At 42.7% G+C, this 27,981-nt stretch overlaps 1 protein-coding gene across 12 annotated transcripts in view; it reads left to right on the top strand.

Annotated features, from left to right (window-relative positions):
- The window catches only part of ZDHHC15 (zDHHC palmitoyltransferase 15), a 65,661-nt gene that overhangs the window by 11,234 nt on the left and 26,446 nt on the right, over positions 1-27,981 (top strand). Inside the window, exons 3-7 of one of the 12 annotated variants that reach the window (XM_038184184.2) lie at positions 522-666; positions 4,205-4,280; positions 5,845-5,924; positions 18,442-18,512; positions 21,056-21,175. In XM_038184184.2, the coding sequence (XP_038040112.1) occupies positions 4,241-4,280; positions 5,845-5,924; positions 18,442-18,512; positions 21,056-21,175 (311 nt within the window). In that variant the 5' untranslated portion in view covers positions 522-666; positions 4,205-4,240. Of the gene's footprint in view, positions 1-521; positions 667-4,204; positions 4,281-5,844; positions 5,925-18,441; positions 18,513-21,055; positions 21,176-25,330; positions 25,557-26,089; positions 26,375-26,441; positions 26,696-27,981 lie in introns of those variants that run through there. The other 11 variants (XM_072042941.1, XM_072042940.1, XM_072042939.1 and 8 more) reach the window with 11 other exon arrangements.

Consider the following 27,981-nt stretch of genomic DNA (forward strand, 5'->3'; position numbering starts at 1 on the left):
GACCTGACTGAGTGGAGCAACGTATTGTCTTCAGACCCTTCTTTATGCCTCCATGCCTGAAAACAAATAATCTTATGCCTCAAATCCCAAACTAAGCTCTTGATAAACATGTTATTACCCAGAACTCAGCTTTGGTAGTGCTTTAAGACAAGTAAAATTAATAAGGGATGAAGGAATTCTTGTGGACTTGTAAATCTGTAGTAACTCTTCGATGTCAGCATAAAGCACAGCTTAATTCTAAACTTGTAGCAAAATCACAAAAAAATTTGGAAAGATTTAAACTTTGTAAAAGGCTTTACAATCTGACTGTTTAAGCATTTGAAGTGTTCCTGCAAATGAGCCATATCTAATATGAGCAAAGGGTGTTGAAGCAGGCTTTAACAGATTACTTTTTCTTTCTCTCATTTTGCCTTTTTTTTTTTTTGTCACGCATTAAAATGATCAGAATTGGTTTTCTCCCTTGAATACTGAAAATTTAATAAGTGCTGTTACTGATAATGTCCTCTATGATTGTAAAACAGGTCACCAGCTCCGTGTTGGCATTAATTGTCGTCAGAGGGAGGTTCAGCACCTGCTGGTTTGAGCTGTGACTCCAGCTGAAGGAGCCTGGGTTGGGCAGTTACCGTCCCACTGCTGCCTCGCCAGGGTTTACAGAGCTTTGCTCAGGTGAGTTTAAATAGTCCTTACTGGTGGGCAAGGAGAAAAAGAAGGAAAACAGGAAAAACAGCATGAATGAAGACCTCAGAGCAATTACAAGTTTCTCTTTGACTTTCTACTGAAATTGCTTCTTCAGTTCACTGAAGTCCAGTTGATTATTTCCTTTTCCAGAAGAGGTAGGGGCAGAAGTAGAAGGGTTCCTAGGCCTCCAGAAAGAAAGAAGTTAAGGGAAAACATGAGAAGCTTTGTGGGAGATGCTGAAGGCATCAGATCCCAAAGGCAGCAGGGCCTGGTGGGGAGGTGAAACGGACCTTGTGTTACCTCTGTCTGGGGCAGTCTCTGACCACCTGCAAGAACAGGTAGCTGTTAAATGTAGCTTTGCCGCTGGCATTGATTTTTAAATAAAGCAACTAAACTAACTTTCATGTCCTTCTAGCACTGCAGTGTCACTGCGGTGCTCTGCAGTTGCTGGTAGCTGATGGTGACACACTGTTTATTACAGCGAGGTTACATTGAGTACATTTTACAGGCACGTTGCCTATCTTTTTAGAGGAAAGAGTCAAAATAGCTACTGGATGCCAGGCACTGGAAGATATGAATGAATTTCTGTGTGCCCCTACATCCAGCAGGAGTAAAGCAAAGGAAATGTCCTTCTGATAAATACCCTTACATGTTCCATTTGCAACAACGCTTGCAAAGTCAACTGTAGAAAGGGGAGGAACTGCTAGTGGGAAGAATGCAGGTTGATACCAGGTTGCTTTTATTCGGCCAAAGCCAGCAAACAAGCATCAAACAGCTCCTTTGAACTGGCTAGCAAGCTGCAAAAGTTCTTCCATCATTGCTCTTTTAACTCCATTCTTATCAGTGGTACTTTCTTCTTGCAAGAGTGGGATGTTGTCAGAGCTCAGCATTTCTTTTAGACTGTTACACATGCTTAACGTTATACTACTTATTGAAAATGCAGTGAGGGTAATGTAGCTCCACGGGAGAGCTGCAGAATGCTTTCTCAGGTACCTGGACCTGGGCTATGTGGAGCTGACACTAATTCCAGGTACTACGTGTGCTGTCTTCACTCATACGTTACTGGATTCAATCCCTCTTTCTTCAGTCATCATTGAGCACTGGGCTCTCAGTCACTGAGATTCTACAGAAAGGAAAAAGAGAAATGAAGTTAGAAACTCTTACAGAAGGCAAATTATCACCATGTTCTTAAAATGGTTTCATTAACCTTTTAGTTCGTTATTTGAAAGACAAGCAGTGTGATATGAGGAGTTTCAATAAATGGCAGATATAAAGTGGCAAAGCAGAAAAGAGTACATGTTCCTTCTTCACCTTCTACTCGTTCATTTGAGAATTTGCTTCTGTCACTATCTGTTTCTCCTCCTGACAGAGAAGTGGCCATACCAGCATGCAGCTGATGCTGAGCTATGAGCAGAGGGCACATCTGAGTGTCTTAGACGACAGAAAATAGATGAACCAGTGCTCACAGTGGGAACACAGGTTTGCAAGTGTGCCACCAGCATCAACAGAACTGCTTTGTGTGCCACAGCATCTGGCCTTTCACCAGCACGTGCAAATGTTTCACTGGTTCCCAACGAGAGGTTACGGCCAGACTTCCTCAGCAGCCACTGGTCAGTTCCTCTGGGATTCATCCCAGCGCCCTCGTCACGTTATCCTGGTTGTCTCTGGAGCAGAGACTCATGCAGATAGCCCGCTTCTTTTAAGCTTGGTATGTGTTAGAGACTGCATCCCATCCGGCAGTGGCCCTGTGCTTTCTCAGGTCCTCTTGCAGACTGGAGCGTAACACTCCTGGAAAACCTTGCATCTCGTTAAAGTCTGCGTTTATTTCTGAAGGGCCTTTTCTGCTACTGAATGAATGCCCCTCGCTGCACAGAAACTCAGCAGATGGGGTTTGCTGCTTCAGGCAGTGAGACCGTGTAATTGAGCGTGCAGTAGCACCTCTCTCTGAGCATGTGTGCCAGGCAGCCAAAGCTCCAGAAACTCGATGCTCCACGTGAAGGACACGATGTTCACCTGGACCTCGCTGCCAAGCCTTGAACCGTGATTCTCAAGGCCAGGGCAGCCCATAAACTAGCACATTAGGCTGAGTCACTATTCTGGCAGGATAGGTCTAATTTCTCTTTCTGTAAACTTATCTCCAGAGTACTTTATCATCCTGCAGCTATTCTAACACAACAGCCTTTGAATGACTGGATGTTGCAGAAGCAATGATTTACATCAGGTAGGGGAAACAACTCTGTGGTAGGTCTTTCAAAGAAACGAAGCAAAAACAAATTAGATATTTTATTTTTGTGTTTTGTCTTAATACTCAACTCCCCTTTGGATCATTAAGATCTTTCAGTTTTCTTCACCAATTTGTCTTATCCTTCCCAAGAGCTTTGGGTCAGTTCATGTAGCTTTTAATAAAGGCTCTGTCTCTTACATAAACACACACGTACTGACACAACTCAGAAATCACCACTGGTAAACAAGAATGTTAATTGCTGGGTAATTATACTCTGCAAGGCAGAGGGGTGGGAAGCATTGAAAAGAAGCTGCAGGCTTTTCAAGACAACAATTTGTAGTTGGATTAAGCTGGAACAGACCCAGGCCCCAGAAGTGAAAAGACAGCGCTTCTAAGCCTAAAGCAACACTTCTTTGCCAGTTAGCTTTAAGTATGCACTGCCCAGTCATAGTTCCAGCCTCTCTGGAAACATTTAACACTTTAATATGAAGGGGACAGAAGCTTAACCCTCGCATTCTGTGGACCTGAATTTTATTTAATGTATATGTACAGGCCTAGAAGGGTTTTTAAAACCTTGTAACTTAACTATAACAAAAACTATTTTTCCTGTAGCATCTCACAAGCATCATTGTTAAAACCGCCACTTTTAGCAGTTAAAACAATTAAGCTGAAGTTCTTTGATTTCCCTGGAAGGGCATCCAGTCCCTATCCATCAAAGTCTTGGGCTGCAGCAGTTTTGCCAGAGGTTTTGTTCCACAGAATGATGGATGGGTGAACGCTGGTAAAACTGTTTAATGTAGGTTTTTCTAGCTATTTCTTGGTAAAAGTGCATGTTGGCTGCAGTGCTCATCTTGAAAGATGTCAGAGGAGGGCCTTATTCCGACAGGTATGTTGTCATTTTGGACGAGCAAGTGCTTTGCAGAACTTCTCTTTCCCACAGTGTTTGTACTTCCAGATCCATAGGGGATTGCTAAGGGTCAAAGTTTCAAAGAAATTAATCCCTGTTCTGGACTGTCCAAGTGTCGATGTGAAATGGCACAGACCATTTTGCAGTGCATGCTTCGTGCAGTTGGCCGGTTATCCCCTTTCTTCTTTTCTGGCTAGGAATGCAAATAGTATATGCAAATCTGAGGTTTCACAGGATTAAAAAAAAAAAAAAAAAAAAAAGTTGTCCTCACAAAACCTGGGCAAACTTTGGAAGGGAATGTCAAATAATTGGCTCTGTTGGCATAACTCAGAACTATTAGATAAATATACACAGCAAAAGTGTGTTTCAAATCAAAGACGTTTCTCTCTCTCCAGCTACAGTGCCCTGTGTAGGACTCCCTGCAGCAGCTGATGCCATTGTGGGCTCTGAAAGGAAAATACTTTGTCCCTGGTTAGTCCTTGCAAGACCCAAGGGACTTGGTGCCTCGAGGTAGCATCCTGTGATCTCCACTCAAACAGCCTGCTTAGTGCCAGGCTTCCCCATCCCCTCTTATCCCTGCTGGGGCTCAGGGCTCAGCCCTGCAGCCAGGTGTGTCGCAGGGAGGGAGCTGACCAAGGGCACACACAGGGTGGGCAGAGGAAGGTGGTACACCCTCAGCTCCTGGTTGTAAACTATTAGTGATTCCATTAGAAAGATGCAGGATAAGGCTTGGCAGAGAAGGATCTGCCTGTCTGAAGCTTTGCGTATTTATCTGAATCTGTGGGACTGTCTGCCAGGCTTTGCACACACACTTAATTTTAAGCATGTGAGTAACCAGTGGGATTGCTTAATTTTAAGCATTCCCCAAATTATGTTACTCTGTTTGTTATCTTTTTTCCATATACCCCAAAATATTCTTAGATCTATGAGGATTACTTGGGGTCTTGTTACATATTCACTTTCCAAGAAAACGAATGCAACAAATTAAATAACTTCAGGCTTAACGTATTCTGGTTTGTTTTACAGTTGTCTCAATTAAATCTGCTCAAGTTTTCCTTTAAAAATGGCAAGCTGATTAATCTTAGCTGCTTTCCCAGTTCTAGCAGCCTCTTCCAGGGTTAAAAGAAAAAGCAACAATTGCCAGATCTTTTAATTTCTGGGCCTCACTGGATGTAATGCCTGTTAACCCCTAAGGACTGCTGAAACATTTGTGCTGCGTAGGCCCTTAGCCAAGCTTAGCATGCCACAGATGAAGTAATGCCATACCTGTCCATCTGTTTGGCCTATTGCTTTACAATATTTGGAATAAAAATTTAATTTCATATAATTTTCTGTGACATTGTTTAGAAATAGACCATTTGTACGTGTCAGAATGAAATGCAAATCACCCCTTTAGCAAACGAAAGTGTGATTTCTGACTGATATTTTGTAAGGCCTGATTGTTATGATTGCTACCCAGTTGTATATCCTCGCCTTCCTCCAGAAGAAAATGTAATGGAAAACGTAACCCTAACAATTACATACAGATGGCACCATCCGCATGATTTCAGCTCTGTGTGATGGCTTATGTTTCTCTAGTACAACTGGTGTAAATTAAATTGTAGTCATCTTCTGCACATGTATTATATTGTATCTTCACCAGCACTAAGAGCAAGAACTGCACATCTGCTGGGTGAGAGGACGTGTCGGCAATATTCTGTTTATTTGGCTATTGCACATTGCTAGTGCCAGTGAGAACCCGGGGATCTAGCTGAATTTGTTGGAAACCATATTACACTTCTCAGATCACCCCATCCACAATTTATTGTCTTCTCACTGTGACAGAACGGGCTGTGGTGTAAGTTTTTCTTCATCTTCTTGCATGCTGTAAGCAGCAGCCATTTCCAGCTGGAGTTTCGGGATCTGTTAGGGGATCTGGATGTTCAGGGGGAGAAGGAGTGGGTCTGAAAGAGGAGGACGTGAGGAGGGGAGATGAGAGTATGTGCACTTTACTCACACTTGAAAATCAGTACTCTTTTTTCTTTCTCTTTCACAGACTCAAATAGGCTTCTGCAAAGAAAACAGAAAAGGCCTCATAGTTCATTCAGGCCATCATCCTTCAGAGCTGCAATTAATGTAAGTTGATAAACAGTACCCTTGTGCTTCAGTTCTTAACCACTGTCAGCAAACATGGGCACCCACAAAACCCCCGGGCTGGGCGATGCAGATGTGAGCTCTGCCCAGCCTCGGGGCTGGCTGCAGCCCAGGCAGCGTGGCCGCCTGCCCACAGAGCCACACAGGCCTGGGGAGCTCTCCTCTGCCTGCACCTGTCTGTGCAAACCTACCCTGAAATTGATGTTGCTCCCTGGGCTGGAATTGTCTTTCTGTTTTATATTTCATGCTGCACCGGCCATAGGAGAGTGCAGTGCGGCGCCGGGGTGCCTTAACTGCAGTTGGGATGCAGCTGATAGCTGTAATATGTGCTGCACTTGCCAGATGCAGTGCTGCTGTCGTTGCCCCTGTTTAAATCTGGCATAATTCTGCAACTTTAGTGGACTTAGTCTTGATTTAAGCTGAGGTAAGTGAGAACATCTTTTAGAGGCAATATAAAATGATTTAGGGGCTTGTCAGAAGAGTCAAAACATTAGCAATAGGCCCTTACCTGCTTTATTCATTGGCATTCCCAGGGCTCTTGCTGCAGTGATTCAGCTAATTAAAATTCCTTTTACCTACATTTTCCTTTACAGCTTCAGGTGGCTATAAGAACTTTCATTTCATGTCCCAAACCATTATAATGTGTAAAACAGATGCTGTGTTCCACTCTGCGGTGGCAGCATTTCAACGGTAGATCAAATGATCCTCCTGCATAATATCTATTACTGGCTTGTGCCACTAAGATTGGAGAGAGAGTTTTAATCAAATGTCTGAAAAGAATGTGAATTTTTCAGTTGTGAAGTCTCTGTGAAGTACAAAGCACTGCTTTTATTTTATCTTACCTTCTTTCCATTCCCTGTGTGTGCCGTGCGTGTGTTTGTGTGTATATATGAACAGATTAAATTAGGAGTTCTTTCTGAATATCTAGCCAGTTGATTCATGCATGAAATACAGACAATACCAAACATGTGAGTCGTTAGTTACTGTGAGATTACGGGTCCAATCTTATTCCCAGGGAAGTCAGTTTAAAGCAGGGTCTACGTCCTTAATGTTTTCTACAGAGAAGCCTGAGACAGTAACCTTAGGAGAATGAAATGTGAAACCCCCATGGCAATTTAAGTAGGGCCACAGTTGAAAAGCAATGAGAACAGGTTCCCTTTGTACTTCTCTGAGCTGCACTTGGCATCCCTTGGGGCAAATTGGGAGAGTTTCAGCCTTCAATGTCTACACAATCCCTCATTTTTCAGGAGCAAAGAGGCTTGTTACAGAAGAATGCTTTCTGTTCCTTGTAAGCCTAGAGTGGAAGGAGATCACTGATTAAAGCAGAGGCTTTTGATTAAATGATGAGGCTACTTTCAGTGATTAAACAAAAAAAAAAAAAAAAAAAAAGGTATTTTGGGGCCCGCTTTCTGCTGAAGCTAAAATAGCCATCTATTGAAGCACACAGGAGAAAGCAAGCTGCCCAGTGGTCATTTGGAGGTTGGGAAGGTGCAGAGCAAGGAAGGGGAAATAGCAATTTTGGGATTATGCTAGTATTCATCTGTAATTGGATCACTGTTTATTTTTGTTTCTTGAGATGCTGTCACAGGCATGTATTGTATTTATCTTGGTAACTCAAGACACACAATGCTCTGTCACTCATCGCAGATAAAAGGCTTCAGTGTCCTCAGATAATTATGGAAATTTTATTAGCTACAATGAGACAATCATAGAAGGTATCAGGGCTTTGATTTCATCTTTTGGACATGAGCCTATTTTTTAGTCTCTATTTTCCATTTATTTGGACAATTTTTAAAGCACTGTTAATCTTTTAAGTCAGTCAAACTACCCATTGCTTTGAAGCTTTTACCTGCGTTCCCAAGACAAGCATTTGTAATACGTGGCATTACAACACACCCACTGCAGTGAAATGATTCAGTGGCAGGCCAGGACCAAAATTTCGTATTCCTTCATCTTTGTCAGTCCACGCAGTCAAAGCCAGTCTGTTTATCCGGGGCTCTGGTTTATGTGCAACTCTGCTTTGCTTTGCATCTGCGTTCCCAGGTCTGTGCAGCTCCTATAAAAATGTGAAAAAGACTGGCCTGTTCGAATCTGTTTCTATGTATTTCACAGAGTTGCTATGCTTGCATTTTTTAGTGTTTACATGCTGCAGTCATGTAAAAAGCACAAGGTTATGTGGAAAAGGGCAGGGCTTGCTTCAAATTATCATTGAAAGAAATAAAAAAAAAAAATGCAGAGAAATGTCAGGAGATCTTGATGAACATGTTTCTGCGGGAACTGGAAAAGAGACCAAGCCACAAAATTAGGAACTAGATCCAGATTCCATATCCTTCAGCCTCACCCCTAAGGGAATGAAAAATTCAAAACTGAAATACCACAAGTTTGGATTAAGTTTTTATTTGAACCTCTCTCTCCGTAGTCTAGTTACACTGACAGTCTCTTAATAAATGTTAGTGTGAGCTATGCCCATACCTGATTGTTATACCTGAGCACACGCAATCATATGATGCATAAGTGCAATTTCTTCCTAATTTTTTTCCAGGATTTTAATGCAATGGTGGAAGCTGGCAGTTCTGCTAAATATTACTGAGCTGCCTACAAATATTGCAAGATGTTTCCTGCTTTTAAATGAAGTCTGAAAAAATCAGAGAACTTGTTTCCACTCTGGCCCTTATACTGAGAAAACGTAAATTACTGGCTGAAAGAGATGGGTAAACATGTCAACCTTTGCACTTAAGGGTTTTTTAGTTTGAAACGTGAATTTGATTCCAAACCAAGCCAACCACAAGATAATACCAGAAACTGCATTTAACTAAATAATTGAACCCTTTATCCGTGCTATTGGGATTTCTGTAGTGATTAATATTCATGTCAGAAACTTGTGATATGTCTTTTTATTTCTAAATATCACTATGATGTTATGTGAAAGCAAGTTGTAACACACCTTTCTGGGGTAACAGAGTATCTCCCCTTCTTTCCTGTGCGTTAGTACTGAAGATAAAATACTTCTTGTAAATGTAAGAGACGCTTTAATATGGTTATAATAATTGAATTAAATACATAGATATTCAGTGGCAATATATTCTGCCTGCCTTGAGTTGGCGAGAAGCACATGCACCATACAATAAGATGTGTTTATGCCAGAAGCATTTGTTTATGATACAGCGCCAGTTACCTGTTGCGTTTTAAGCAGTGTGATTAAAACAGAGTGATATAAACTTTCTTGCCCTTCAGTGTTCTTGCAAGTAAAATTTTACTCCCTCTGAGTGCTTAGAATTTTTGCTAGGTCACCTTTTAACTGTGACTTTCAAGAGCTATAGTCATTTAATTTATTATATAAAACTGTGCTAATTATTTTCACATTCAGAACGTCTCTTCCCAGTTTTCCTCTTCTGGCAGAACTCCCCTGATACAATCAAGCTGGTACATCGATTTAACTATATGATGATGACGGGAAGGCGGAGCTGCATTTATTGTTGTAAAGGCAGCCAAGATGTAAAGGCTGAGATAAAAGGAGTCATGCAGAAGGATACATTTACATCAGCCTGAATCTGGCATTCTGCCTTCTAGGGTTTTCTCACTCCTTTTGCATATTGGTACCTGCTTGTCTCTCTATTATCTTTAAGTCAGAAGTGTCGTGTCACTGTTCTGGTGTCAGCTCAGCTGTGATGAACGATTGCTTTCTTTCTGTAAAGAGAAAGTAACTGCCAAACAGGCTCATTACATATTTCAGACAAATAAATAAGATAGAGAACATTTTGATCAGAACTAGGCGGTGGTTGCTGCACAAGCTCAGTTGCTTCAACCATACCTAGTCTCAAGCATTGTAAGTGGCTTTCAGTGACTACCAGTTATTTCTACCTAAAATATGAATCCTAGTTCCTTACCTTAGCAGAGGTCAATTAGTTTATTGATTTGGCTTAGAAATATTTTAGCCTTTGAGGAAAAAATCTGACAATATTTTTGCTCTGTTCAAACTCTTCATTGAATTTAAAGGGACTGCATCATCTAGCAGATAAAAGTGATACTTAGGTAAGGTTGAACTCTTTTATGTAACGCTACCTTCTCTTCATTTGTCTGCCTCAAAAGCAGGAATACAGAACTGTCAGTGCATCGGACCAGGAGTAATTGAATTGTGAAGCATCTGAAGTTCCTCACTATCTTCAGCCTCTTTCTCTGGTTTGCCTGTGTTTCGACAGGACTCCCGCTAATATATAGAAACTCTGCCATCATAATGAAAAACAATCAGGATTTTAAAGGACTTTTTTAGTGATGTATCTTGTGGTGTTGTATTCAGTTGGAGTTGGCAGAAGTACTCAGCAGACGTAGACACGTCATTGGACTGCTGTGTTTAGAGGTTCCCTCAGACAGAACATGAGGGATGGAGGCTGTAGGCTCTGTGCAGCAAGAAGATCCCACTTGGGTTTGGCCGGGTGAAGCACCAAAGCACCTAATTAAGCTCATGAGAACCATTTAAACGATAAGGGTCTTGTGATGCCAGAAATGGCTGTTTGGGAAAGGCTGGCTCCTGCCTGCCGAGGCAGCATCCAACCATTGACCTGCATGTCACCCACCAGAAACTTCCCCTCCTTTGCAGACCGTCAGCTCTGCCACAAGTCCTTCTGGTGGCATCAGTCCCTGCCTTCTCCTTTGAGCCAGGGCCGGCGTGTGGGGAGCTGGGCTTTGGCTTGGCAGTGGCAGGCAGGAGGCGGCGAGGTGCGGTAAGCCGGGTGTGGGCAGGATGGGGCGGCCGGAGGGAAAACACGCCGGAGAGGGTCAGGGAAGACAGGATCGCTCCCCGTAGCAGCAGCCAAGAGAGAAGAGCAAGGTCCGGTTGGTGGGGCACAGGAAGGGAAACGGCTGAAGGTGTTCGGAGAGTTAAATCATCACAGCTGCCTTTTTCCATCCGCTTTTGTTTTGCCTCTTCTGAATTCCGACACCTACACAATACTCTGTCTTTTAAAAACAATGTTGGAGTTCCCGACATTGAACTCTGCAAACAAGTGTGTTCTCAATTAAGTGAAGAACTTCTCCTGCCCCCCCTCGCTTGATACGAGTGCTTGGCTCAGATGTGCTGGCCTCTAGAGGAATCACACGAGCACATTTTTCAGAAGGTTTCCCCCTCCCAAAATCCTATCGAATGGCTGTTTCTTATAAACCAATGGAGGTAATTTCATGGCTTTTCCCTTTCATGGCCACCCACCTCCTCTTCCCAGCTAGCTTTGATACAAAAAGACAAATCCTTTCCCATTCACATCAAAAGCAGGAGGGTCGCTCTGTGTCACCTACCCTGGGATTTTGACTCAAGCTATTCGGAAAAAAAAAGCTGGAAAGAGCAGCTTGGTTTTAACTCAACCGCAGTGTGTGTCACCGAGAGTTTTCAGGGTCACTGACAGATCAGTTTCATAGACCAAACAGATAAATAGGCACAAGTTATTCTTTATTATTATTGTTTATAATTTGTTCATGCCATAAGTGTGCTGAGTGTACTACAGAGGATACGAGCCCTTCCCCAGGGAACATACGGTCTAAGTTAGCCATATGTTTTGTATATTTTCAATGTGTATTCAAGCACCTCCAGCACTGGGTAGGCACTTTTAAAAACAAATTTAAAGTAATAACAATAACATGCTGAGTGATAACAACAGGCATGGGGGTGAGAGGAGGACGAGGGTTACAAAAATAAAGATCATGTGAATTGTTTTCTTTATGTCACACACGAGGCTTGGGATTTCTCTGTTTTTCTTTGAATGCTTTTGTCATTCCTTTCTCTTTGGCAACAGAAGATGACAGACTTCAGAGGCTGAGGAATTGCTGCTGGAGAAATGAGGCAGAGGAAAGGGGCTGATCCCCCCCCTTAGTACCTGAGAACCTCTGGGGCTGTTAGGGAGAAGCGTTGCTGCCCGCTAGGGGACTGACTATTAGTCCCTTAGTGGGAAGGGGAAAGAAGAAATTCTGTCCCAGCTGACCAAAATCTCTACCACCACCTCTGGTGTGTGAGGTTGTCCCTAGTACAAGGCATAACACTGATTTTCTTAGGCTAAATCCTGAAAGACCTTTCTTAATTCTTATTTCAGCTGTCTCTAATGGCAGTGGGAGTTTGTGAATTCAAGAGCAAAAAGTGAGTGAGGTTCCCAGGACTCAGCCCTTAGAGAATGAGATTTGTGGTTATAGTTTAGTTCTTGTTCTGATGTTAGCTCTCATGCACCCAGAGCCTTTCAGTGCAACTGGTCAGTGGGCTCCTCAGTGCTTGGAGCAATCACTGCCAGCAGCAGGTATTTCTGTAACACTTCAGCTCCAAAAAACTGCTTGAGCTTCCTGTTCTGAATAGGCTGGTTTCTATTAGATCTGTACCTGAGCATCCTTTCTGGTGCATCATATTGGAACCTCCCAGTTGTTACTGTTTGCTCATTAATTTGTTGGAAACTTGCTGAAGGGAAACCACAGTAGGGTTGCTGTCACACTCAGGACTTCAGGTGGTGTCTCGAGTATTACACGGCAAACAGGTTTCTAAAATTCAGCAGTGGACCTAATTTTGGTCTGTAGCAAAGAAGTTAACTTCTGAGAGTTGTTTCAGATTCAAGGCAGTGCTTCTGATATCCCAGTTTACAGTGCCTGAAAGCTCCCTGTTCTAGGGAGAATCCAAGGATCTGTAGGCTCTGCCACCCTGTGTTTGTTGTACATGGGGTCAAGAGGCTCTGAAGAGCTGCCTGCAAATTGGGGATATTCTGGGGAGCACTAATCTGCTGCATACCACCCTCTGTCCCCAGAGAGGCAGAGGGGAAAGCCCCAGATAAGCACATATTTGTGCTTACATTGCCACTTGCCCCGGTTGCTGGCACTGCTCTGGGTTATTGTACTGCCTGTTGGGGTTCGGGAGAACCTGGAGGTAGTTGGGCTCGCAGTAGGAATCTCTGGCCCTTGTCTCGAGAAGCGAGCTGTAAACCTATGATTCCTAAATCCAGAGAAAGGAACGGTTTGGCTAAACATATGAATATGGCCTCCTCGGCATTGTCAATGCCTCTTACAGTAGCCCTACAGCAAGGCTTTCATTAGCACCAGCACCTTTTCGCCTGTGTTTCATGTCCTGCAAATCCCTTCTACTAAATCCCTTCTACTCCACCGTCGTTCTACCGCCGCGTTGCCCATGCCAAGCTATGTGCCCGCTGGGAGATGTGGTCTGTACATGCTTTTGTTGCCAGTTAAGCCCTCTTCTTTCCTGGTAAGCATTTGAGAAATGCTGTGGCCTGTAGAGATAGAACAGATTTTGCATTTTGTCCATTGTGTGAGTTGTAAGTTAGTTGTTAATAAAGCCAATTCCTTTATCAGATGCTGTTTGCGAAAATATGTTACACATGCTGGAACTAATTTTTCAGCAGTTATTTGCTTCATGTGGGGATTACAATAGGCTGGGTTTCATCCGATAACTTTTGCAGCTTATTAGATGTGAATTTACTAGCTGTGAACAGTTGAATAATACGGAGCTCACAGAAAAAACGAGCTCCACCATCCACAGTACACCGAGCTTTCTAAATTAGCCCTGGCCAAAGTTCGTATTTCACAATCCACTAAATAGCTTTCTTATGGATCATAAGATGAACATATACTGAGTGATGCAACCGAGTTTATAATATCTTCAGTATAAGGTGAACACTTTCTAACAGATCATGACATTATCAAAGTGCTATTTGAAATTAGCTCCATATGCTGTAGCAAGGCTGTAAGATTTCACCCAGAATTTCATTTTCAAATGTTTTTCATTCAAGTTCACTGAGGGTAAATTGGAAACACTTGGGTATATCCCACTTACGGATCTGTTAAGACCCACTTAATTTTAACACGTGGGTGTGTGGAGAGAGAGGCAGGAGAGGAAAAGTGTAGGATGGGGTGAGTGGGAATAACTCTATCTACTGATGTCTTCTGAAAAGCCGGACAGCGTGTATTTGCTAACACTTGCACGAGTGCTGCTGTGCAATCCACACTCTCTAGTTCCAGGGCTTTTTGAGAAAGGTGAGATCTTCTCGTGGAGAGGCTGGGAGCCAGCCTTTGGTCTCTGCCGGGTTGTGGCAGGGGGTTAAGCGAAGGAGTTCGCTCTGAGCTCCGCCACGGTTCAGGAGCCAGTTGGCAGAGGCCACCGGAGAAGAGCCAACGTAGAAATACGCTGGGTCTGTGCTGTTGCTGGCAGGGCTCCTGGCTGGGTTTAAGCCTGCCTTGCCAAGCAGAGGTCTGCTCAGGAGGGCTTGCGAGCCGTGTGGGGAACTGCTCACTTCGCCTTATCGGGCTCTGCAAGAATCATAGAATCATATAAGAGAAACGTGGTGGGGTTTTGGTGTTTGCTGGGCAGTAAGTGCATCAGAAATTCTAACTGGCTTTAAATTATTTATTCTCTTTTAAAGATCCTTTATGAAGAGGATGTTGCATTGAGGAATTCATGTTTCTTCCCTCAGCAGCTTGAGCAGCTATGGGTTCAGGCTATAATATTTAATTATGGACAGAAGGACTAAGTATTATTAGCATGAAGTGTCTCGGTACCCTTCTAGTCCTATTAAATATACCCAGCTTCAGTGGTGCTGATAGTATTTTTGTAGGTTAACTAATTTCCTAAAAATTCCGGGTTTTCATCACATTATTTCTAGCCGATTTTCTGTCCTAGACAAGATATTCTCCTAAGGGGAAAATGTAGAAGAGAGCTATCGAAGGCATAATCTAGCTGTTTTAGGGAAGCACCAGGAAATGCTGTGCAACAGCTATTGCAGTTCCAACAGCACATCAACTGGCAGAAACAAGAATGTCAGGGGAGTTGATTGCATAGCTTATCCATGTCTAGAAGGATATGGTTTTCATTTCGAAAATGCTATTCATCTAAAATCTGAAATTCTCATACCCACAGCATGAGTGTTTCTGAGTTTCGCATCAGAGCCTGGAGTTAAACACACGTGTGCACCTTTACATCTGGTGCTTTTATGAATCATTTTGAGGAACTGTTACTAAGCAGCAGCAGCTATAGCGGGGCTCCATTTTATAAAGAGGAAGGGCTGTGTTACTCATTTTGTTTCCAAAAAATTCATTTGTTTTGCATTCCCAGAAGGTACTTTTATTCTCCCAGAAAGGTCAAGCAGAAACATTGATGTAAGTCCTGTTTATGGCAATCTTGTTAGATTTCCAGCAATTGCAATGGAACATATTTATAACAAGTATGTTTCCCTCTAGGGTGATACCATTAGTCAAAATATGCTTTCTCATATTTCCACTACATAAACACAAATACCTTTCAAGATTCAAACTTACTGGTCTTGAGGATTCCCACAGCCACATCTCATTAGTGGTTCAGAAGGCCGTGCTAGCCATGGTTTCAATTTGGGATGAAAAGGTTTTGTTAGGAGAAATAACTTCAACCAAACTAGAAGGTTGAAAAACAGGATAATATTCCATGTGTGGGCTGTTGTCCTGAGCAAAACAGCAACCCTGAGAAGTCTGATACTTTAAAACATACAACTCGTGATTCAACGTGCTACGGATCCAGCCAGGTTTGATGCTTCAGTCTGTTATGGTATTGTGCCATTTCCACAGCATTTAGCATCTCACAAACTTATGCTCAATGCACTGGTAATATATCTGTCATCCCTGGTGCAGCGTAGCCACTGACTCTGTATTTGGTCCTCTAGAAGCATTCCTAAATCTGTTGGTTTCCTAGCAGAAACTGTAAAGAAGCAAACTTTCCATAGATACTACAGGAACAGATTTGACAAATATAACCCAAACTGCATTACTGGGAAGACTGCAGAGTTCCTGATTAACATAGCCATGATGACGAATGAGCTCTGTGTCCCCGCTTGCATTTCATTTCTTCATTCGCAAGACTTATGTTGAAATAATGTGACAGCATTAATCTAGAGAGTGTCCAGATAGAGGCAAATACCAATTGAGATGAAATGAAATTTTAGATCTCAACATAATAATCAACTGAGTATGAGCTAATTATTGAAAGAAAAGCAACAGGCTCTTAGCCTCCTGTGAAGTCTCAGGAGGATTTGTCTACAGTGTGTTTCAGCTGTCTTCTTGCAAATTCATCTCAGTCTGAATAGAGCCGGATAGAGACACAGAAACTGTTTTGGTAAGAATTTCAGAAACAGGACACTCTGAATGCTACTTTTAAGTCAATCTCATTGATATACATGGAACAAAAGTGATTAAGACTTGGAAGTGCAAAAATGAGTTTTCTTCCTGCTGCTGCAGTTGAAGTGCAGCTGTTTGAAATGCAGACCCCCTTCTCAGGGTCTATCAGCAAGTTCATTAACTATTTGGCAGCAACAGTGCTAGCTGATCTTCGTGTCCTAGGATTGAAGGGAGTTGAAACACAATTTCAGGATGAAGTTCCAAGGAATAGCATTAAGGTCGTTGTTATGTATCACTATGTTAAAAACACTAACTATAATTCAACAGGAAAAAACTGGCAAAATACTGCCTACTTCAGTCTGCCAATATTTATAAGCACTCCTGGGGCTCATCGGCATTAGAAGAGAAGAGTGAATCTAGTGGTTATGTTATGTTCCGAAAAATTTGGGCCAAAACTTGTTTTTCACACAGCATTTCAAGAAAATTATTTTGTTTTTCCCACAGATTATAATGGACAATTGACAATAAATTGCATTTTTCTCAGGGTCATCAGCCATAATTCACAACATCCATTACATCCGTAGCAGTCAGAATGGAGACTAGGCAGAGCTTGCATAAGGCAAGAGAAAAATGATTTGGACGGTCAACAGCAGGCTTAACCGCTACACTTGTTTTTTTGTACGCTGAAGACAGAAGGTGGTAATTGTAGGTATTTTCTCATGTCCTGTTTTTAGATGGAATAGATTTGGAGATTAATGATAGGGTGAAGAGGTCATTTGACCCTGATACAGCTTTATTGCTTTCATAAAGCTGCAGCAGGACTCAGTTGTGTCCCAGTGAACAGAAGTTGCTGTAACTTTGGGCTGAAGCTACTTTCACAGAATCACAGAATTTCTAGGTTGGAAGAGACCTCAAGATCATTGAGTCCAACCTCTGACCTAACACTAACAGTCCCCACTAAACCATATCCCTAAGCTCTACATCTAAACATCTTTTAAAGACTTCCAGGGATGGTGACTCCACCACTTCCCTGGGCAGCCTGTTCCAATGTCTAACAAGACTTTGTAACTTTGGGTTGTATGCCAGTGTAGAGGAGAGAAATAGTCTCTGCTAGGAATTAAGACCTGAGTTTGAAAATGAGCTGCAGTGCAAGCAGACTTTCACCAGCACTTTGCCAGTTGAAAAAACAGGAATAAAACAATGTGGATAATGTGGTCTTTCCTTCTGATTGCTTCAACGATATTTCATCAGCTATAGACTTCTCTATACCCATAGCTTCTCCACCACCAAGTCTTTATCCAGATAATCAAAGTGAAGGAGATGTACACTGGAATTGAAGGCAACATAATAAAGAAAATGGACGTTATCTTCATAACATAAATAAAATTAATTATCTGGTAGAATACTGTGTAGAGAAAGAGCCAAAGAGCAGTGCAGTTAACTAGAGCCTGCTAAGGACATTTGGGAAGAGGTGCCTCTGGGTGCTTACCGCCAGAAAATGATGCCCTGCACGCATCGCAGTCATTGCTGGAGTATGTCTGTTACTGCTGAGGTGGCTGAGCGTTGTGAAAAGTAAAACAGTAGGGAAGAGCTCATGATTGATTGACTTTTGAAAGAGATTAAAGGATTAAATAATTATAACTTGGATAAATGACAATTAAGGAGGAAAAAGACTTCGAGAAGTAATTGCAGTTGAGCTCCGCAGAGGGAGTTAGAACTCTTCAGTATTTTCTATGGGGCTACAGGTAGGAAATTGAGAAAAGAACTTGAGGGTGGAATCAGAAATTTGGCCCTTTCCAGTCAATCTAGTTAAGGTGGCACAAACTTCATCACTGAGTCCTTTATAGTTCAATGTTGTATATTTTTTATATTGTAGAGGATGATCTGTTGCTGCCTGGCATGCAGACTAATCCTAAGGTACTTAATAGATGGGTTTTGTCTTCTGTGTGTCTGCAATGCTTTCTATGCATATGCTGCTTGTAGATGAGGAAAAAGCTCGTGGAATTGAACATTCATAAACTATGTTATGTTTTGTTTTAGGAATTATCTGATAGGTGTATTAGTAGATGCTTATGGAATTTTTCATGCATTTTCTGAATCAGGAGTTAATATAGTTATATGTTACTTAAAAGAAAGCACCACAAAATTGCTTCTAGGACCAGCTAAACTTCTGTATACCTTGGAATTGTAGTTTTAGAAAAAAAAAAAAAAGAAAACAAAACAAAACAAAAAAAGAAAAAAAAAACAAAAAACAAAAAACAAGCAATTCCGGTATCCTAGCAATGGCCACATAGCTGATTACAAATATCAGACTTCCCGGGGTATTATGGAATTCATTCTACTAATCTAATTTAATTAATTCTGTCTTCAAACTGATTTCCAGACTGACACATGTTCTGAAGCTGGGAAGAAACATCAGATGCAAATGAGGCTGGAGCCTCCTCCAGGAGATGGGTATGCATTAATGGAGAAAAGAGTAAGAAAACACATCAAGTCAGTAATTATGGTACTGATTTTTAAAAAATACCTAAAAATGAAGCTCATTTTTCTTACAAAGCCTCTCTTGGCAGTTTGTGGAGGAGGTAGCAGTATGTTTGAGAGGTTTCTACAGCACTGGCATTTATCATGTAGTTGAATGCAGTGGAAGATGTGAGGCAGCTAGCTAGGCAAGTATGTACGTTAGTGCTCAAGAGAGCTCTATCTCAGGAATAGCAAAATCTGATAAATCTTTCCAGCACAGAGGTTCACGTTGTGCTTTACTTTCACAGGTTGAATACCAGTGTGCTGCTGGGGTCACACCAGATCAGTTCTGTGGTATATCTAGGTGTTTTATCGGTATGAAACCATGAACAGGGGAGAGGGAGGAAGAGAAAAAAAAAAAAAAAAAGTGCAGTAAGACAAAATAACATAAATAGAAAAAGATAATTGCCTTTTTCATGTAACTAGTTCTGTAGACTAGAGAACATTGACTTGAGTGTTAAAAATGCCTCCCTTTCAATTCATTATAGACAGTTCCTTGCAGTGATTAGTCCAAAACAGTGTGTTCTGTGCCAGTGATCATTAATGTGCGCTCATCAGGTCATCAGACTTGAAATCCACATTGCTGGATTTCTGGCATCTCGATCCTGTGCAAGTGACTGGCTCTTCTTTAAGCCTTGACTGGTAAACATGGTGCTCTTGATGATCTTCCCCCAGACTAAGCTTTCACCAGGAGAGTAGTTACCCTAGACCAAAATAAATTTGTATTCTGTATTTTGCAAAGGAAAATACTGCAAGGCCCATGAATACTGTACTCAAGTCTATACCTTCAGTATGAACTAAAAACACAGTTGTGCTATTCTCCTTATTTACTTGAGAGTTGTCCTTTTTAACTGCCCCAGGGACAAAAGTAGTAATTTGAAATTTGCATCCATATTATCTGTTGCCTTTCCTATCCATATGCACTGTCTCCAAGAGCCCAGGGCAAAGATGCCATTATGCTCAGTCACCAACAGGCCAGGTGCAGTCAAGAGATCTAACAGAATGTTAATAAAAGACCTGATGAAGAAGAAAAAACAAACAAACCTGCTATTGTGCCTGTAAGAATTGCTGCTACCAGGAAATTAAAACATTACGCATGGCATATGCTGCCTGCCTACAGTCAGCACTGCTGTGCAGGTCTGAAATCGTGTCTGCCATGGCCAAAGATCTGCAAAACAATCAATTTGCAAAACCTGGTGAGTTTACACATTGCCTGTATCTCATTCTTGAAAGATGGTGTTGATTTAAGTTTAAAAAAAAAAAATAATAATGTTTTGCCAACGCTTCACTGCTTTCAGAAGACCCAAAACTTCACAATATTTTCTTTTAAAAGTTAAGGAAATAATTAACTGGCTACAAGTGTGTTTATCTGGTTTCAAAGCTCATCAGTGAGAGGGAAAATAGATACCAGGGGTTGACTGAAAAAGATATAAATGAAAAAATAAAACAAACACCATAAAATACAGCTATTTAAGAAGCCAGAAACTGGTGTCCTGCTACAGTACACATGTATGAACTGGGTCAACGTAAGAATCAAGGATCAAAAGGACTGTACTTCTGTTGGAGGTTCAATGACATTGTTCCCATTTCTGTCTGCACGTCCTGGAACAGAACTGGGCTCTGATTTGTAGGGCTGCTGGTTGGGATCGTGTGGGCCAACACGTTGTAAGAAGCCATGAATAAACTTCAGGAGCTTGCTCAGCATGCATCATGGCTGAGGACCGGTGAAGCCATTTGGCTTGGGAAATGCTTCTGGTTTGGTTTTGAGAACTGCACTGACACTTAACTGATTTAAGCCACCAGAAAGGAAGCTTTTCTTTTATTTGTATTCTCCTTGTGAAATTACCTGTGCTGCAACTATTACGTGCATGCCCATTTTGAAGTCCAAGGTTTGTGTAGCACCAAAGCAGGAGCACATCGTGCTCTTGGCATTGCTGGAGCTGCTGTACAACAGGTCCGTACCCGGGTTTTGTCCCCAGCCTCCCTTTCCTTCTTCTGAGGGTGCCACACAGGGCAAGGACTCCATATACTGGAAAAATGCAGAGACTTAGTCATTGTGGTGTCAAATAGTAAATGTCTGTGATAAAAGTTTATGGTTCACTTGATAATTTCAGGGGAGGAAGGAGGATGGGGATGACGGGTTTGTTGTAAGTATCTGGAATTAAATCTGTTTTGGTATTTTGCCCTTAAAAGATAAGGCATGGTATGTATTAACTGTCCTATTAAAAGGATGCTATTTAGGGTGCAAAATGAAGAACTCGAAAATAGGGAATGTCGCATTTGTAGCACTTCATGTGACTTTTTACCTAAACCTGTAGCACAAATGTGTTTATTAAGATTTCTGATCTCTCTGGGTTATCTGAAGAGAAGAGTTGAGGGGAAAATATTTCAAACGATATTTGGGCAAGGCTCTAAATGTGATACAACCAGCTTATGATTTTTCCTTGAAACCTTTCTTATGACTTATCTTTCTGTAGTCACCAGCACGGAGACCCATATCAGAGCGCTGTCTGTCCCTCTGGAGAACGAGCAGCTACAGAACTGGCTGGCCTGCAATGCAGATCGGTATCATGCGGACTCCGGCACCCTCTAATGGTGTAAGCACTCGTTCACCATATGTTCCTATATAGTTGCAGACAAGATGCCTGCACTTGTAGTAACGAGACAGATTTTGCTGCAAATGGCTGCTTTTTCACTTGGTGATCATTACGAGTTTTGTAATATTCGAAACGGCTTTGCTTGCAATCTGGGCTGATAGACCCTGTTACGTGCTCCGGATACCCTGCACGTATTTCCACATCACGTTGTGATTAAATGTTGAAGTGGTGGCTGAGGCATCTGAGAGAGCAGGAAGCTGGCGATGACTCAGAGCAACGATACCATGCAAAGGCAGGGCAGATACTGCCCTGCCAAAGGAAATTGGGAAACCTATGGGGTGTGGGGGGATTCAGTCCACTTTGGTTTTAATATTAGTGATAGGCTAGTTGTCCAAATGCCTGTTGTCCCAGAGCTGTAGAGAGAGATCTTAAGCTGGAATGTACAACCACGGCTCTACTCACTTCAGCAGAGCTTTTCAGATTTATATTAGGTGAGAACTTCCTAACAGTTTCCTTAATTTACTTTATCTACTGCAAGATAGTATCAGAATGCTATCTTATTATGTGGATAAATGTATGATGAGACCATTGTATGTGTGCACAAACTCACGTAAAATGCAGAAGTCACAGTACAGAGCTGCAGAGTCCTTCCAAATGCAATGAAAAATAGGTTTTCCCAGGATTTCCAGGAAAGGAGAGGGCATTGATACGTAAATATGACATCTTAGGACATGTGGAGAGTTCTTAGTGAATATGGCAAAGTGCATTTTTCTGGTAGACTAGTACCAATCAATTCTCATTAAACTTTAGCCCTCTCCCACTACTTAGCTAGAAAAATGGGAAAGAGAAGGGAAAGCTTTTGTAAAATGTGACTCTCTGAGAATTCACCAGTACAAGTAACAGGATCTCTTTTGAAGTCTGAAGATGATCAGTTGCGTGCAATTTTTCTTTTTAAAAGTGTTCTGTAATCCCGTCTCCTTGGCCGATTAGACCTTTGAACTTTTTCATATGACAGCAGTCGGACAGAATTGCTGAGTCCCAGCCTGTTTGCAACAAACCATGAAGGCTGCCAGGAATTTCCAACCATGGCAAAAAGCTGCTCCTGCCTTTGTGAACCATGTGAGCTGTGGTTCACGCTGCAGTAACTACACACAACAGTCTGGACAACAGCCAAAATGTTAATTAGCAGTTACAGAGCCTGTATGGGCTGGCCCTGGACCAACACTATTTTTTTTCCCTCTCTGTAATCAGCTGTTTCATTTCCATTTCTTTCTGAAAAATCCTAGTCTAACTATTCTGCGGAAGCTGGGGTGCAGCATTCCTGATATAAAGCCCAGATCAGATAGGATTGGTCTTAGTGTGCCTTGGAAGATTGATCTAGTTACTGTGGTCCATAAGTAAATGATAAAATGGGCCAGCTTTCAGGCCTGCTGGCCCTTTTCAGATCACAAGGGCAGGTGGGAATGTGGGGCTCTCAGCTGACAGCCACGGTTGTCATTGGTTCTGTTTTAAGATTGTGGATTATCACAAATTCTTGGATGTCTCTATTACTGATAAGCAATGGATAATATACCTGGATATAAATCTCTCTGACGGTAACAAACATTTTGTGTTTATTTTACACACACCAGGTCAAAAGTAGTTTCAAAAGTGAAATCTTCACAAGCCTTGGCTTATTGCTATTTATGACTGCTTTTTAGCTATCTTTCCACATACCTACAGAGCTTAAATTAGAAAGTTATGCAAGGTTTTGAAATGAACAGCAGTGGAAGTAACTTACCTGACTTTGATTTTCTGGAGTTGGGTGTCATTTTGAAATATCTACTGTAGTCTGTGCTCAATTTCATGTTCAACACTGAAAATATAAACTACAGTTTGTAGTCATGACTTTTAAAAGGGCAACACAATTAAGGATTTTCTTCCATATGTAGGTTTTCCTTGGAGCTTTTCCTCATATGAGTAACAGCCATTTTGGTGAAATTGGAACATGTAGTCCTTTAGAGTTTTCTGCAGTAGAAAAGTTAAGTTTAAAGCTGTTTTAAATTACCCTAAAGCTGCTAGTACTTGATTTTTTCATCTTCATTAGTTAGTGCTGGATTCTTTGACACTAGTTTTAAATAGTCTAGTCATGCAGGTGGATGAAATCACAGCTTTTTGAACTCTCAAGAAGTTTGCTTCCCTGTTTAGAGTTGTGTGGTGTATATTATCAGAAAACTGCTCGTGGTCAGAATGCAACTTTATAGATTAAATATAAATATGGGTTAGGATAATTCCATGTTTCCTAAACCACTCTTGTTAATCAGGCTACTTGTAGCTGTTGTAGTTGCTATGGAGCCTGATTATGCTGCACATCCAGAGAGTGCTTTCTTTACTGTATAAAATTGGCTGTAACTCAACTTCAGATTCAACACTTATTTTGAATAACATCTCTAGTGTTGATTTCTGAAAAGGGCACAAGGTAGCTTGTACCAGTTATAAGCAACTCCAGCTGGCAATTTCAAGTGGGGAGCTATTATTTGAAATACACATTAAAAAAAAAAAAAAAAAAGTATAAAAATTGCAAGATTTCAAGGTCGCATTATTATTTTTGTTTTAAAGAGCTGTATTTGGGAATCTCAAACCTCAGATGAGCTTGTGTTTATATGACTAAGTCTCCCCTGGAACCCCATGAAACAGAAGAATTTTGAAGACGATCCATGTGGATCTTAGAACACATAGAAAAACTGGCTGTTGAACAAAAAAAATAGTCTTAATTTTATTTACAGAGGTATTATCTGAAAATGTCTGCTCACTTTTACAGAGTTCCACTGCTATCTGTTGGGCAGGTTGCCTTCCTGCCTCATAAAAACAGGCATGAAAAATGAACCATGGATTTGCTGTGCCTCCCATCTATATGATCGGTAGTTCTGAGATTTAGGGAGAGGAAAGATTCAACGTGTTGTTTAAGGTAGAGATTTAGCTCACAAAAGCTGTTTTTAAGTCTTACTGTTGGAAAAATATATTGCTGGCAAAATTGTTGGCTTCTCAGTTCTGTGCAGTGTGTGGAAGGAGGAGGAGGAGGCAAGCAGGTGTTCACATCAAATGATTCAGAATCCTCAGAGCATCTTGTTTGCTTGTCCCAAATCTCCTCCTGAATGCCCTTGAAGGGGGCATTTCTCTTTCCACTGACTTTAGCTAGGACCTAGACTGTGGATCTCAGTTGTGGGATGCCTGAGATTCAGTGTTTACGGTTACAGGCAGCTCAGACCAATGAACGTTATGATCTCTTCAAATAATTTTTGATAGTAGGGATTATCCAAAAGGCTGGTTAGGCTGGACCACAATCAGAAATTTAAAACAAATACCAGAAAGTTCAGATTTGTACTGAGCACAAAGTTTTGTAGCCTGGACAAGAAAAGAATAATGACCTTATAGACTCTGAGTGGGGCAGAGAAGGAGATTAAGGTAGCTGTCACCTCATTACTGATCAAATTTTTTAACAAAGGTTGTAGGTCATCTTCATCTTAAAACATTAAAAGAAATAAATTTGAGACTACAAGTGTGGTCCAAGGATTTGTAATTGATGTTGAAAGTAGGATTTTGGCAGGAGAATGGCAAATGCAGTATCTACACTCAAAAAGAGGGAAAATTTGATAGAGACAGACTGCAAGCTTGATACCAACAATAGGCAGTCTATTCCAAGGGGGGAAAAATAAAGAGGTGACTGGAAAGTGTGGCAAATTGCACCAGGGCTTTATCAGCAGTACATTCTGTTTGATAAATCTCTCTTGATGAGAAAACTAATTTCCTTAACAGGGGCAATACAGTGGATTTAATTGACTTGAAGCATTAATTCAGAACACGTTGCTGAATGTGGAAATGACAGATTCCTATGGGAGTTCAAAGGTGGTTGTGGAACAGGCTTGGGTGAAATGTGGGGAGCTGAGATGGTGTTTTTGTTTTTTACATCAAATGCCATGTTATCAGCTTGTAGAGGGGATGCTAGTTCTGTTCCACAGGTTATCTTGAATCTCATGTTACTGTGTAATCTGGCTTTGAGCTGAGAAGTCTGAGAGTACAGAGTTGGTGGTGTCAGCATAAGGTATTCCACAAGAAAAACTAGATGAACAAGATGAACAAAGTACAAGTTGCGTAATTACCAATAAGAAGAGCTTTTACTATAAGGACTCATCCACCACAACACACAGGAACGACACCTGAGTGTATGAGGCCTATGAAGTGCCACAGGGATGCCGTGTGAAGAAAACAAGATGTACGAGGAGCTGCTGAAGGAACTGGAGGTGTTGAGCCTGCAGCAGAGGAGGCTGAGGGGACCCCTTACTGCTCTCTACAACTGCATGACAGGTGGCTGCAGCAGGAGGGTGCCGGTCTCTTTTCTCAGGTGATAAGCTATAGGACACGAGGCAATGGCCTCAGGCTGCGCCAGGGGAGGTTTAGATTGAATATGAGGAAGAATTTCTTCCCAGAGAGGGTTGTTGGGCATCAGAAGGGGTAGCCCTGGGAGGCGGTGGAGTGCCCTTTTGGAGACATGTGGATGTGGTGCTTAGGGACATGGTGTAGTGTTGGACTTGGTAGTAAAAGACATTTGGATGTAGAGCTTAGGGATATGGTTTAGTGGGGACTGTTAGCGTTAGGTCAGAGGTTGGACTCGATGATCTTGAGGTCTCTTCCAACCTAGAAATTTTGTGATTCTGTGATTCTGTAAGCTGACGGCCGGGCTTGATGTTAGGGGTCTTTTCCAAACTGAACGCTTCTGTGACTCTAGGACAGGCTGCTCTGCTTCCCGGGGCTCTCCTCACAGGCAGGGGCGAGGACATAGCGCGGGTGCGCAGACATAGCGCTCTGGGCTCCTCGTCTGGCCTTAAACTAGGGCAAAAACAATAATAATAATAATAATAATAATAATAATAATAGTGTGTGCAGCGACTCGTGTAACTCCACCAGCACCACGCGTCCCTCAGCGCCCCTCAGCGCGGGCCCGGCCGTTACCGCCGCTCCCCTCACGCCTCAGCCGCGCCGCCAGGGGGAGCCCTGGGCTTCAGCGCCCGCTGCCGCCCGCCCCGGCTGCTCGGGCGGGGAACATGGCCCTGTCGCGGGGGCTGCGCTGCTGCCAGCGGGCCTTCGCCTGGCTGCCCGTCCTCATCATCGCCCTCGTCGTGCTCTGGTCCTACTACGCCTACGTCTGCGAGCTCTGCCTGGGTGAGCCGCGCTGGGGGCGGGCGGGGCGGGGAGGGAGCGGCCCTCAGCGGGCCCCGGCCTTCGGCGGGGGGAAGGGGGGACCGAGCCGGGCTGTCAGCCGCGGGCCCGCTGTCTGTCGGTCTGTCAGTGTGTGTCTGTGTGTCTGTCGGTGTCGGGGGGCACCCCCCGCTCCTTGTCGCCTGTCCCCCGGGGGCTGCCGGCAGCGCTGCGGCCTCTGGGGGAAGCTGGGGGGATGCGGGGCGCCCTGAGGAGCCGCGGCGGTAGCACGGGGACAGCAGGGACAGGCGGAGCTGCAGCTTAACGCAGCCCTGAAGCCGCAGAGTAAGTTGTGAACTTTCTGCTGGTTCTTGCGCCCTGGCACGGGGTGGGTGCAGAAAGCCTTCCCTCGGAGGGGCTGGAAGAGGGGGAGGCAAAAAGCTGGGGGGGGGTCCCCTTGGGCAGGGCGCAGTCAGGGAATGGGGCAGAGGCTCTGGGAAGGGCACCTTGGTCTGTGTCTGGCACAGCAGCCTGGAAGGAGGTGACCACAGGGGTGGTGCTGCAGGGAGAGCTATTGTTTCTTCTCCATGGGGACAAAAAAAAAAAAAAAAAGCTTTCATCTGGTTTAATTTGCAGCTGAGAACTCCCAAGTACTCCGTGACGTTTTACTCCATCTCTAAAACTGGGGGCTTTTCCTGTTGGGAATTGACATGGAGCAATTCCTCCAAAACGCACAGCAATATCCAGCAGCTCTACAACCATTGACTAAACCACGTGACAAAAAATAAAAAAGATGCACTCCTGAAACACTGTGTAAATACAGCACTATTTAACACTGCTTAATTCCAAGTCTCAGTGCAGCCGTCAGACAAGACTGCTGAATTAAGTGGGATTTGGATTGGGATTGTGTTATTCTGAAAATACGCCTTAGACTGGCAGGAGCCCAGCTCATTGCCTAGGCTCACAGCTGGAAGTCACTGCTTTACCCACAGCTGTCTGCTTTTTTTTTTTCTTTTTTTTTTTGCCTCACCCTTCTCTCTCAGGTATTTTATTTGCATGTGGAAGAGGTTATCTATACAGAAGTCAAAATGAGTAAATTGAGTTGTAGGATTTGAACCTTAACTATTGGCATATGCAGTTACCTGAAAATCAGTGCTCAGGATGTTCCCTCCTGCCAAAATACCCAACATAAGGAAATTTATATAAGGGTTTCTCTGGTGGCTTTTCTTTTTTCCTTCAGATTCCCTTTGTGTATTGCCATTTTAGCTGTTGCAGGCATGCAAACTGCAGACACTCTGTTTTACTTCCTGATCTTCATCTTTAGCAGCGCATACTGCTGAGGGTTGAAATCAGTGCGAGGTGATGTCCTGAGATGCCTCATGGTGCTGGGATTTAAATGCTCGGTGACTGGTACAGCCAGCAGCTGACACTCCAGAGCAGGCCATGGCTGCGTGGTGGTTGGTGCCACAGTGGCCACAATGACCTCAAGTCCTGGGATAAAACTTCCGTGTAATCTTTGCTTTGGAGTTTGCTCTTTTCTCAGGAGAGCTCTGCAGCAAGTATGGTGTGAACTTCAGGAGGGAACAGAGCAGTATTTGTGAAAATCTGATGTGCTCTTTGTAGGTTGATTT

The sequence above is a fragment of the Anas platyrhynchos genome, chromosome 10 (assembly GCF_047663525.1).
Source record: "Anas platyrhynchos isolate ZD024472 breed Pekin duck chromosome 10, IASCAAS_PekinDuck_T2T, whole genome shotgun sequence".
Taxonomy (NCBI): Eukaryota; Metazoa; Chordata; class Aves; order Anseriformes; family Anatidae; genus Anas; species Anas platyrhynchos.